This window comes from Cicer arietinum, chromosome 8 (genome assembly GCF_000331145.2).
Source record: "Cicer arietinum cultivar CDC Frontier isolate Library 1 chromosome 8, Cicar.CDCFrontier_v2.0, whole genome shotgun sequence".
NCBI classification, from domain to species: Eukaryota; Viridiplantae; Streptophyta; class Magnoliopsida; order Fabales; family Fabaceae; genus Cicer; species Cicer arietinum.
This window is the reverse complement of record NC_021167.2, coordinates 28,183,077-28,196,326: the sequence shown is the minus strand read 5'-3', so window position 1 is coordinate 28,196,326 and position 13,250 is coordinate 28,183,077. Positions and strand designations below refer to the sequence as shown.

At 29.2% G+C, this 13,250-nt stretch overlaps 2 protein-coding genes across 2 annotated transcripts; one reads left to right on the top strand and one right to left on the bottom strand.

Annotated features, from left to right (window-relative positions):
• Positions 1-2,004: 2,004 nt before the first annotated feature.
• Positions 2,005-3,295, top strand: LOC101493710 (protein OXIDATIVE STRESS 3-like). The gene is made up of 2 exons (XM_004513006.4): positions 2,005-2,434; positions 2,781-3,295. Exons 1-2 carry the CDS (start codon positions 2,202-2,204, stop codon positions 3,061-3,063), a joined length of 516 nt encoding a protein of 171 aa, XP_004513063.1. The 5' UTR covers positions 2,005-2,201; the 3' UTR covers positions 3,064-3,295.
• A 195-nt stretch (positions 3,296-3,490) lies between these two features.
• Positions 3,491-11,737, bottom strand: LOC101493162 (arginine--tRNA ligase, cytoplasmic-like). Its single transcript, XM_004513004.4, has 18 exons — positions 11,549-11,737; positions 11,374-11,468; positions 10,618-10,769; positions 10,360-10,435; positions 9,930-10,031; positions 9,347-9,565; positions 8,698-8,775; positions 7,859-7,942; positions 7,666-7,770; positions 6,827-7,005; positions 6,495-6,579; positions 6,045-6,231; positions 5,797-5,866; positions 5,157-5,226; positions 4,868-4,957; positions 4,495-4,563; positions 4,221-4,322; positions 3,491-3,874 (listed from the first exon to the last, which is right to left on the bottom strand). The coding sequence occupies exons 1-18, from the start codon at positions 11,625-11,627 to the stop codon at positions 3,764-3,766; spliced, it is 1,953 nt and encodes a 650-aa protein (XP_004513061.1). The 5' UTR covers positions 11,628-11,737; the 3' UTR covers positions 3,491-3,763.
• Positions 11,738-13,250: the final 1,513 nt, after the last annotated feature.

Genomic DNA, 13,250 nt, shown 5'->3' with positions numbered 1-13,250 from the left:
AAAGAATATCGGTATCTTTATTTGTGACATTTGTCACTAAAAAAAATATTTTTTTTGATTCTAAAATAAAATAATTATTACTTCTGGTCTCTAAAAAAATAATACTCGTAAATTTCTTGTACTTACTTTCAGAAATTAATCACTTCCATATTCTTCTAGTCTATTTTTTATTTATCTCTTTTTATGAAAATTATCATTTTGTAAAAAAAAATTAAAAAAATATGTGAAAAAAAAAAAAAAAAAAGAATACAAGTTGGATTGGGAGTGTAACATGACTCATGAGAAATGCCCCCTCCTTCAACCAAATCAATTTCCTTATCCTCATCTACTAATTATTAACTTTGGTCCTCAAAATATAAATTGTGTTGTCAAATATTAAATTTTCACATATACATGTAGATTAAACTCGTGATGACATATTTATGTAAATCTAAACTTTTTACCTCTCATATTATACTAACTCGATTGATAAGTGTTAAATTATGTAGATAAAGTCTATAAATTTTAATGTAAATATAAAATATTTTAATATATCATTGAGGTATATTAAAACTACTGTTGAGGTATATCATTGTGGTAAATATAAAATTATAACTTTGATATATATTAATAGCATAAAAATAATTTTAAATTTTTGTAAAAATTTACAAAAATAATTTATAAGATATATATTTTCAATTCAATTATGAATTTTGTAATATGTATATAATTAATTTGTTTTCTATAACTAATAATTTTTATATGAGAAAAAAATAATAGTTAAATAAATTTTTTCGTTCTTATAAATATTTAACTATAATAAAAAATATTTTATTTTAACAAAATTTGTAAAATTTATTGAAAATTTTTAAAATATTTCATTTCAACAAAAATTAAAACTAAAATTTTATAAATACTTCAAATTTATTTAACTATAATAAAATTATTAAATAATGTAAATTTAATATAATTTATTTAAATAAAATAAAATAAATAAACTCAAACACAACTGTACAATCTTACCTCTTGCAAAGATTTAAATGTTGAACCTAAGGTTACATGAAGCGGTCAATAAATAACTTTTATTCTCATTAATGGATAGAGTAACCCCACACTTTTCCATTTCCCAATTACTTTATTATTTTCCTACTTTTGTTTATACGTTTCAGATTTATATATAGCAACTACATAGATAATAGTGATTGTTTTCTAACACTCCTCTAAATTATAAAATTAGTTTTTTTTAAAAATTAAAATTAGTTTTTTTTTTTAAATTAAAATTAGTTTTTAGTGTTTATAAATATATTATATTTAAATTTTTATCTCTTTATATTAACAATTATTTTTTTAAATATTGATCTTTAAATATAGTGATTTTTCTTTAAACAATAGTAACAATGATAGTAGATAATATGATTCAAATATTTAATATAAGATGAGTTAAATATAATTTTTTTTAAAATTTTAATATTTAAAATTTATATTTGTTATAAATTTTAAATTTTTATAAGGGAAAATTTGTATAATATTCTAAATATATATTAAAGAAAAATATTTATTTATTTTGTAAATAATTTAAATTTATATTTATTTATGAACCATCATTTTCTCATAGTTATGAAAGAATTTCCCTTTTTTTTGTTTTACTAAATAAAAAAATTTCTTGTTTATTTACCAATGGAGATAATGGTGCATTAAAAGATGAGAATGTATATACCTATCTATATGTCATGACTTTATGAAACAAAGTTGGTTAGATGTGGACCTTAGCTTCACCCAAACAAAATTAAAAATTAGTTAATTAATTAAGGACGGTGACTCATTACATGGATATACATGTCTTCAATTTTAGATCTTATCCTCTATCCTAGTTGTCTCATGCATTTTGCACCATATATCACATTATCTGATTGTGACACATGTTTTTATAACAATTTAAGTAAACTATACTAAAAAGAATAAAATTGATTGGTCAATGTTATACAATTATCTTTATATAAACCTCCCAAATATTTTTTGTAAATTGAAAAACATAACGGATCTATATATAAACGTTTCATACCTACAAATTATTGAATGCTTGTTCAATTTGTTATATATATATCTAGAGAAAAGTGAGATCTTCAATATCATTCATATTTCATACCCTTTTTTGTTTTTTTCTTCTTCTTAATACAAAAAACATTTCTAGACATTTTGTTCCAAAAAAAATATCTCTAGAAATGAATGTTAAAGGAATAATGGGTGGTGATGGAACAAAAAACATAAAGTGGATGGTTAAGGATAATAAGAGTAATTCAATATCATCCATTGGAACATTTTCAGAAGATTCAATAAGCTCTTGTTCATCAGAGTTGATAGATGATGCTGATTCATTTGGAACATCTTCATCATCATCACATTCAAATGGATCTTTATGTGACTTATCTGAGCTCATGAATAATCTCCCTATAAAGTATGCAATTTCATCCTACATTTCTAAAATTTTTTTCAAAAATTTGATCAACATTATCTATTTGCTATAGTTTTTTATTTTTTATTTTTTATTTTTTATGAAAACAACTTATAAACTTAAAGATATTTTCATAGAAATTATATGATAGTTTTTAAAATAATATTGAGATGCAAAAGCAATATAAAGTTGTTATAACAAGGCTCTTGAAAATTGATTCCAAACTAATAAGTTATTTTTACGAAATAATAAGTAAAAATTAAATTGAATACATTAATATCTTTTGACTATTTTTGTTTATATTTTTTCTTATATGTTTTCTGATTATTTTTTCTCATGACCTGTGCAGGAGAGGTTTGTCTATGTTTTATGAAGGGAAGACTCAATCTTTCACATCTTTAGCTGAGGTTGAAAATATTGAAGATCTTCCAAAGAAAAGCATACCTTGCAATAAGAGAATGAAATCATGTAGAAGTTATGGGGGAGGTTTGGATAGCAATAGAATATGGTATAGTCCAAAGGCTACAATATCAAAAAAGGCTTTAAGAAGACCTTTTTCATCTGTATTAGATAAGAGAAATAGTTTCCTACAAGGGTCTAGGCCTTCCATTGTTGTACACAAGAACTTTTGAAATCTAACTAATTAGATATAGCTTTAACTTCAAGGGTCTAGATTTTATTTTATCTCACACCTTCGGCTTACTTAAAGTCAAGCCATATATGTTTGGTTACAAGTTTAGAACAATCACATTTGATTCTCAGGTAAAATTGATTATGGAGATTTTAATTTAGTCAAAAAAATTAGGTTGAGTTTAAAGGTAATTTTTATATTAAAATTTATTATTCTCTCATGTTATTATTTAACATCAAGATTAATGTTATTATTTACTAAAAACGTTTAAAACATTAATCTCAAAATTGAAAAACAGACAAACATTAATCGAAGTTCACCTGCTCAAAGCTTCAACATAAACCAAACAACTTTTAAGAACTAAAATGTCTTTCTATTTTTAAGATTGCAAGTGCAAGTGATTTTTGTATTTTTGCTTAGTCCATTAATTAGAATCCACATAATGTCCAATTCTTGTCATTTCACTTGGAACACAAGTTTAACGGAATATATAGATAGCTCTTATAAGCAAATAAATAAATTTGAGCCTTACATTGCTATAAAAAAAATTACAACTTTTCCTCTTTCACCTCCTACAAGTACAATAAACAAAACATGAAAGAGAGGGGGGTATAATTTGCCAGAACAATTTTCATTTTGTACGTTTTTTAAATAAAAAAAAATCCTATGAAATTCTTTTTATTTGAACTCCTTGAGATGGGTTATAACTTGTAAACAGGTTCAATTCCAAGAAGATAAAAGCACTTTCTCATCACAATAAGTGTTGCTTCACATAGCAAAAGTCTACTAGTTTCCTCAGGTGATCCTACAACCTGTAAAAGGAAAAGAATTTGAATCTAAACATCATACTTCGACCGCATACCAAACAGGAATCTAGATTGTGTATGACATTCCAAATAAAATTTGAGAAAATTTCATGGAAGAAAAGAGATTTAATAAACTTGACATTTGACAAAACAATGACCAATATGAAGTATAGTAGTTTCGTATCTTTAACATGTGGCACAGTAAATACAACAAATATTCTACTTTTTTTTGTAAAGGCAACAAATAATCTACTTGACAACTTTATGAATAGAAATTTGAAATTTGAAAAAGAATATAAACAGAAAAGCCATAGAAATTTGAATATATTAGATGATGGCTTCAAAAGTATACCTGACAATTAGAATAAAACTTTTTTGTAAAGATTTCAGCCAAGTTATAGAGGTATTCACACAACACACTAGGCAATAAATTGGTGCATGCCTCCTCAAAAACCTGAAAAATAAAACAATACACAAATAATAAGTCTTCTGAATTATAAAATAATATCCAGCCGCATAAATCATGATATCTTAACTCTTCTGTTTAAAGAAAATGGAACCCTGGTAACAAAGTTTATGCAAAGGTCTAAAGTTAAAAAACAACATAAACTATTCACATGTCCTACCTCAGGAAATTGTAGCAGATGAATCCCCAATAAACGCTCATCTTCATGATCCAAAACTATGAACCCGTTCTGTCACAACAAGATGGCAGGAACATTAAATACACAGTAAGAAATGTGCACAAGTTGATTTCATCTGACCATAACTATATATAAATGCACGCACACGGAATATTGAGCCATATCCCAATTGTAATAGATGAGTGCTGAATTGACTCGTATTGAATCAACCATGGCAGGATCTAAACTAGGTAGGTACAAGTCTTGTATCTTATATTGTAAAATTAAGAATATGATACAAAAACAAATAAATCAATTTATGATAGATATACAATAAACTAACAGGTCATCGTCTCAGGAAGAGAAATAAACTTACTCTCTTTACTTCTTCGATGTCTTTACCAGATTTCCTGATAATGGAACAAATCCTAGCATGTGCGTAGAGCAAATAAACAGCAGTATTCCCCTGTTGCACAACAGATTAGGAAGGTGAGACATAAATAACTTCAGATCCTACATTTTTCTTTTCTGTTATCATCTTGTAAGGAGCTTTGCTCCATCCATCTTTCCCTTAATTTCCTTGGCTAAGAAAACAGCTACTAAATCTATTGGCTTCTTTATGGTACGTTCACAAGCTAACTCAAATTTGCATGCAGTGAATGCACCTTATCATTAAGCATCTGATCAAAGTTGAAGGTGTAATTCGTTAATCTGTTGATCTTCAAGTCAGCATACCTGCAAAGTGCAAACACAAGTCAAGAGAACGAACATAAGGAACTATAAGCCTACGAATCATTCAGAATTTCCATCACAGGAGCAAATTACAGGTGACACATTTGTAAAGATTCGTTAAGTCAAGCAAAACCATATGCAGAAGTAGAACCATAAGTTCCTAAACCAATCTTCATAACTGTGGAACAGAATTACAACACCCAGTAAGTAGGGCAATTAGTTGGAAAATTCACAAAAGGGTAACACCCGAGTAAGCTGAGATTAAGCTCATATACTTCATTTTTGTTGTGAATTATTCTTCTTATCGATTAATGCATGCAGTAGAAACATCCAAGTCAAAATTAGGATACATTAACAGGATTAACAGCATTAACTCAGGATTTAAAGCACCGCGTATGTAACAATTTTAAAAATTCTGCTAAAGGGAATATGTTTGCCAATCCATCTGTCTCAACATCAACAAAAGGAAACATGCCCCCAAAGAAGCTAATTACAACTTAGCATTGCTGAACAGAATGTTGATTTTGCTTTAAAGCAGGAAAATGAAAAATGCTTAAAGTTAAAGAAGCTTACTTAACAGCCCCGTAACCAATAGCCTCTGATGTTTTCTCAATCTCCTCCTCAGACCAATCATTAGTTGTAACTAGAAGAACATAGAATATAGAAGGTTAGCTTTCTGGTGTCTAGACACTAGAACCTCCCCAAATGAAAATAAAATAGGCACAATCATTCATAGATCTTGGTCGAGCAGAAATTTCATGTCATGGATGCCTTTACACAGATAAGGAAGTAAAAATCATACTAAACAACTTGTACTTTACCACGTTCAAGAAGGGCAGTTTTACAACGCCTTTTAGCTTCATCAAGCAAATCAACCAACCGAACAACCTCACTACTCCGACTTCGAAATCGTTTTCCATCTTCCCCAAGGACAAGACCAAAACCTATATGCGTACATTTTGGATACGCATTCTCATCACGTGGCAGCCAACCTGCACGCCTAAAGGCCTGAAAGGAAAATCAAAGGGGAATTATTCCATTTTAACTCATTGAACTATTAGCAGTAGCACTGGTCATGACTATTCTCTTTCAAAAAATTACAAAGAAAATGAAATGACCAAACCAATAAAAGCATTTAAGGGTGATATCAGCAAAACCCAGACAAGTTAATAACAAGGACAATTCGCTACTGCCAAAAGCAAGTAGAAAGACTGACAACAATATAATGCAGTAACCATAATATACCATGAAAATCATCACTTGAGATATACCTTAAATAGCATATCAAAGTGTTGCTGTTGCCCAATATCTGTAACATATACAATCCACTCAAGTTTTTCTTTATTTAGACGATACCTACATGATTCAAATAGCTCAGGTAAACAAAACAGTTTATTTTCCCAAGTCAATATATTTCATGTTCCATTCTTAGATTATTATGCAGACAAAATAGAACAAAGATATATAAAAAGTTTACAAGAAAGGAAGAATATGTAGACATCCAAGATAGAAAAAAGTGGCATAATAATTAATTACAAAGTTTGATTACTCAAACAGGATTTTCACAAAATATGCAGAAAAAAACATGAAGAGTAAAACTAACCAAAGTGATGCTAGATCAGTTGTAAAATAGTTGTAGCCACCATCTCTTTTCACAGCAATAAGTGGTATATTTACACCCTCAACAAAAATCACACGAGCACCATCACTATCTTCAATCATTCCTAACTTATCCAGCTTCTCAATAACGCCGGGGATATATGGATTATAGAAGCTCTCTCCCTGTGATCGAATATATCATCGTTCAGTAAAAAAGTCAAAATCACTGATTGAAGTAAAAACTTATGTAATTATTTCAACATACATTCAATATATTCAATAAATTTAGTGCTGCACAGAATGCACATCATGATATTAATGACAGTCAGTAAATGAACAGTGTCCTTTTATGTAAAGCATCAGCATCATGTAAAGCAAATAATGTAAAGCATCAGCATCAGTGGACCACGGATATCCCCACTAAAAGCAAATAATTCAACGCCTTTTAGCAGGACCACGGTTGGAGTCCGTGGTCCGTGGTCCTGCTAAAAGAAAATAATGTAAAGCATCAGCATCAGTGGAATCGGGTTTCATATAATTTAAGGAGACCAATCATACTATAGGTCATAACAGAACAAGGAAAAAGACACAAATTAATTAGACAGAATATAGTAGGTCAGGTTAAATGAGAAAATCTAAGCCACATGATGAATTTATAAGCACGGCAACTGCAAGAATTTCTAGCAAGCCCAACTAGTATTAAACATGTATAGAATCATAATTCATAATGGTCTGAAAATGCATGGAGAAAAACAGCTCAAAAATTCCTCCTGGAATGTACAAAACATAGACATCATGGATAAAATTCACAGATTAGAAAAAATATAAAACTAGAATCCATACCATTTCCTCCAATTGAACTCCAAGGCGTTGATAGACCTTTTCGAATTCAGCCCTACTAACATCACAAATTTGTTGCCATGCCTTGCGATACCTGATATCCCCACTCTGAGATGAAAATTAATGCATAAATATAAGTCAAAATTAAGTTCCCTAATATCTCACAAGTAGAGGGTAAACTCAGGATATCGTTTACCTGGAGCAGGACCACGGACTGTTGTGCCCTCAACTTAAATGCCGGATCATTATCAAACCTCACTTTTGATGCCTTATAGAATGCCTAAAAATGCACCAACTCACATGAGTTTCAGTATTCACTTTTACAGTGAAAAGGGGGAGGTGGCAAGGTACATAATACAAACAAAACAAAAAATAACTATTTCCAGCCTTACATGCATAGAAAACCAATTGTTTTTATGCCATTCCTCATCTGATAGCAGCTTATATTTCCTACCTAGGCTTAATGGTTTTATAGCACATTAATTTCTGGATAGCTTGGAATCACAGTTTTTACTTCCCCTTTGAAATGAATAGAATTAGAATGAGCATGTGGCAAAATGAACTAAAAACTACTCCCTCCATCTCACAATGAGTGTCATTTTAGTTAGCAAATAAAATTTGTCTCAAAATTAATGTCATTCACAATTTTCAATGCAACTTTAATCATTTTTTTCCTATACTACCCTTCAATGATTACTATATACACAACTTCCAAAACGTTAGTATACTTTACATTGATAATAGTGAAAAACCCACCAATAGTTAAGATGGAAAGTTTGGTAAAATGACTTTTCTCTTTTTTCTAGTTATTGCATTTCTTAATATGTATGCAAAAACCTTAAAGACACTCATTGTGAGACGGAGGGAGTATGTTTTTTCATATCTAAATTAGATTTAGAATTAGAATGAGCACGTGGCAAAATGAACTAAAAACTATGTTTTTTCATATCTAACCCAAAAAAATGACAATAAAATATTATATGATTAAAATCCTGAGTAAGATTAACTAGAATAAAGTTCAATGTAATTTCTCACCTGAAGATCTCCAACGGCTGCTTCACTAACATCTTGGTCTGGAAATTTTTCAAAGAGGTATGCAATCAGCATCCCAAACTGCAAAACAATGGTACCGATACCAAAATGAGAACTTTACTATAAATGTTTTAGAATTCCAGCATATATGTGATTAGAATCCCAGCAAAAAATCAATGGCCGTTACTAATTTAGTGACTAATTGTATTAATTGATCATTTTGATATCTAAAATATTTTATTTAAGGGGGAGAGAGCACTGTCTTAGGACATCAACTGTATAAGATTACAAATCAAAGAAGAATAACACACACTATGCCTATATTTAATCGGGAGGAATGTAATGCATGTCCTTGATCAAGAAAACAACAGTTAGAAACTCAATTTACATCAGCCACTACCCCAACATATTTAGTTCTCAAGCAAGTCTTAAGTAAGTAATGCTAACACACAAAGTGTCAAGTTAACTGATTGTTGCAAATGCAAAAATGAATCAGCCACAGTCGTGAGGTATATGAATAAGCCTAGCTTTTACAGTGTATAGCAAAGATCTAGTCACGAGAAATAGCATAAATCGTTTATCCCCAGATTAAACATGCACTGAATTCAAACTCGCAACACAAAAATAGAAGAACTTAAGAAATTAAATCTACCTGCGTTCCCCAGTCACCAACATGATTTCGGCGGGTAACGAGTTCCACACGTGAAAATTCAAACATGCGAGCTAATGTGTCCCCAATTATGGTAGATCTAAGGTGACCAACATGCATTTCCTTTGCTATATTAGGTGAGGAAAAATCAACCATGGCCCTCCTGATCGGAAGTCGAGGCGCCCATGTATCAATACCATCAATTAGCATCTTTTGTATGCCCTGCAGGAGGATTTTTTTTCTTCATTAAGTACTAACATATGGCTTGAATAAGCTAAATAATCAAAATTGTTAACATAGTATAAACCATTACATTCTAGTATAACACCCTTCCAATCACTGGACACGATGACTTAAATACCAACCTCCTCCTCTTGCAAAAACAAATGAAGACACATACACTTTTTTTATTAATCAAAGTAACAATAATGGCCTTTTTACAACTCTTCCTGAGGGAATTTGAACTTAGTACCTTGAAATTACAAGGCTAAACTCTTACTATTGAGCTAGCACCTCAAGTATAAGTCACAGGCACTTGATACATACTATTTCTAATGTAAAATTATAAGATAGAAAATGCAATCACCTGTGCTATCCAATTCTTTGACAAGACAACATTAACAAATCCCGGACCAGCCAAAGAGCACGAATCTATCATTTCAGATGGAGGAAGATTGTTAATGATAGCCTACACGAATATAAAACACAAATTACCATTTGACAACAACAAATCAAAACCTAATTTCAAATCAACAATTAACTAAAAAGTTTAATGACTACATAAAAACACTCTAAACAAACTTTACACAAATGGCCGCCTATCATATTTACAACATCATAACATCACTTCTTAAAATCTACTTATATTATAGTAAGATGGTAAGCTATGATTAGAACTTGTGTAAACCTTGTTTTACATTGTCAGTACATTGCAATTAAACTCATTAGCTAAAAAATTCAAGACTAGAATACATACAGGTGGTGGGAGTTAAAAAAGAAAAATGGTCCAATTATACCTGTCCAATAGAAGGAGGACCTCTAAATCCAGTCTCCTTCCCTTTTATCTTCGACCATATACCCATTGCATTATTACTGCACCAATTAAATAACTCTTTACTTTCCACAAGTACCCATTTGCCAAAGCACAATGCAACTACTTTTGCTTATCCAAAAAACCAAGAGTTCCATAATGCAGGTATATAAACGCAAAAGCTTAAAATTCATATAACATAATACAACATAATTGTAGCAAGGACAAAAAAAACTGAACTAACCATTGATAATCACCAAATTTTACACCGCCGGTTTTGGCGGTGCAAACATCAACTAAGGGCACAACATTTTCCTCATTGGGCACAGTTGCCTTTAAAGAAACATCAAACAGCTGAGCTAACTGTCTTTTCACACTAGCAGGATTATCAATATCCTATATCCAAATTCAAAACACATAAACCAACATCACTATCTTATATCATTACAACAACAAAAAAAAAAATTAATTGCATGTTTGGTTCTGCTGCGATAAAAAATAATTTTGAATGAATTGATTATGTAAATTTGATTTAGATTAACAGTGAGTTGAATATAAAGTAATTTATGTTTGGATACATTTATGTGAAAGTGAAAAATGATAAATTGAAGTCTAAAAATCAATTCTAGAGGCAAAAACAACAATTATAGCCTGCAAGTATGAATCAATTCTAGAGGCAAAAGCAACAAATTCTAGCTGTGCAAGTCCAAATTGTCCGAATCAATTCTACCGTAGAACAACCAAACATGTCAAAAATCAATTCTAGACCTCTAAAATCAATTTTGCTTCCTCCAAAAGTGGAACTAAACATGGGCTACGTGCATGTTTCATTCCACTTTTGGAGGTGTAAAATTAATTTTGACATAGTAGAATTGAGATTTTACCGTCCAACTTAATAATTTTAAGTCAATATAACCAAATATAAAAATCATTTTATATTGAACTCATTTTTAACTAAACTCAATTTCACAAAATGAATTTTTGTCACGGCGAATCTTACAATGGATAAAGTGGGAGGAGATTGAGTCTTAGTTAGTGGTGATTGAGTTTTGGTAACTGCTAAAGCGAATCTTCTAGAAGCAACTTTGAGTAAATCTGTCTACACAATAACAACATCATTCAAAACGAAAACTACGTCGTTTTAGTGAATTGAGAGCGAGAGAGAGAAAGCTGACCAGAACGTGATGGTTGGAGAGAAGGTGGAGAATGAAAATGAGATAATCGATTAAGGTTTAAGCACCCTAATCCTAGCATCTTCCTTCTTCTTTTTTCCTATATAATTATAATTTTGAGATTCAAACTTCCACTGTTAAAAAGAAAAAGAAGAAGAAGAAACATTGACGCCGCACTTAGTAGTGTTTTGTATGCTCCTCTTTGCTCAAGATAGCTAGTGGGCCACCACCACCACTGTACATATTAGGAGTTTTTATTTTTTTTAATTCTTCAAAAACAAAATTAAATATTTCGTGCAATTTAACTAAAACTAAAATAGTGTATATTTTATGATTCTTTTGGAAAATTATTGTAAATTATAAACAGGTGATTACAATCAACCAGTGTATTTTATTTTTAGAATTTTAGGTTAGTATAGATAGTAGACTGTATCTAACTAATTATACTTGGGTATATTTATAATTTTTCAAAAACATTTGATAAAATATATCAATTTACAAGTATACATCTGATAAAATATACTATTTATTATACGAGTATACATTATAATTTGATAAAAGTATTCATTATACTATTTATCAATTAATTTGATAAAATATATAATTTATAAATATACATTTGAATCCCAATCTAAATGTACCTTGTCTATTAATTATTCAATCTATTAATTAATTTTTTTTTTCACTTAGAAACAATTGACATGACAACTTGTCTGAACAACGCAGAGAGGCAGAATATACGGATGCATAACTGTGTTTATCTCTTTAGTTAAATCAAAGTTGTAACATCACCGAACCCTCTTTTTGGGTATAGATAGAAGAGTGTATCTAACTAATTATCTTTGGATATCATTTATTAATCAAAAATTTACACAAACTAATGTGGAATCCCTGCTTAGCACGGAAACTATCTTAATAAATAAATTGTTATATTAATTTATATATATATATATATATATGAATTCTCATAAATTTTATTGACATTAAAATAATTTACAGTAAAAAAATTTAATCATAATCTAATTTAAAAACTACTTTTTTACACGGTCAATATTATTGATGAAAAACATGACTCCAACGTCACTCTTTAATCTTATTTTTGAATTCTCCAAAAAATATTTTTTTTCTTTCCAAAAAAACTTATTATAAAACAATACTCTTAATTTGGAACAAATAAAAACAATAATTATTAAAAAATTAAATAATTAGATTAGATGAATTAAGAATTTTTAAAATAATGGACATGACATATATAAATTAAGTAAATTAGTAAATGTAAAGATGAGTAAGTAAGTAACTTAATAATGAATTTTTATTTTTATTATTCAACATAGTATGTTATTTATATGAAATACATGACATTTAAAAGTTCATATAAATCTTGATGTATCAAGTGACAAAATATTTTTCATTCCGGTACTACTCATAAAATACTAAAGAAAAATAATATTCCTATGACAAAAAATTTACAATACACATAAAAACTATGATTATTTTTTATCTTTGAATTTGCATATTAGTCTTCATTAATCTTTCATGAATCCTTTGAATTATTTTGAATTTGCATGATATTTAATAATAAATTTAGAATGTAAAATGTATAGTATATTAGTAAAATTAAAATGGATTCATTTAAAATAATAGCTTTTGAAAAATCATTATACACTTTCACGTAACTATCAACTCGTCAAATCGTGATGTAATA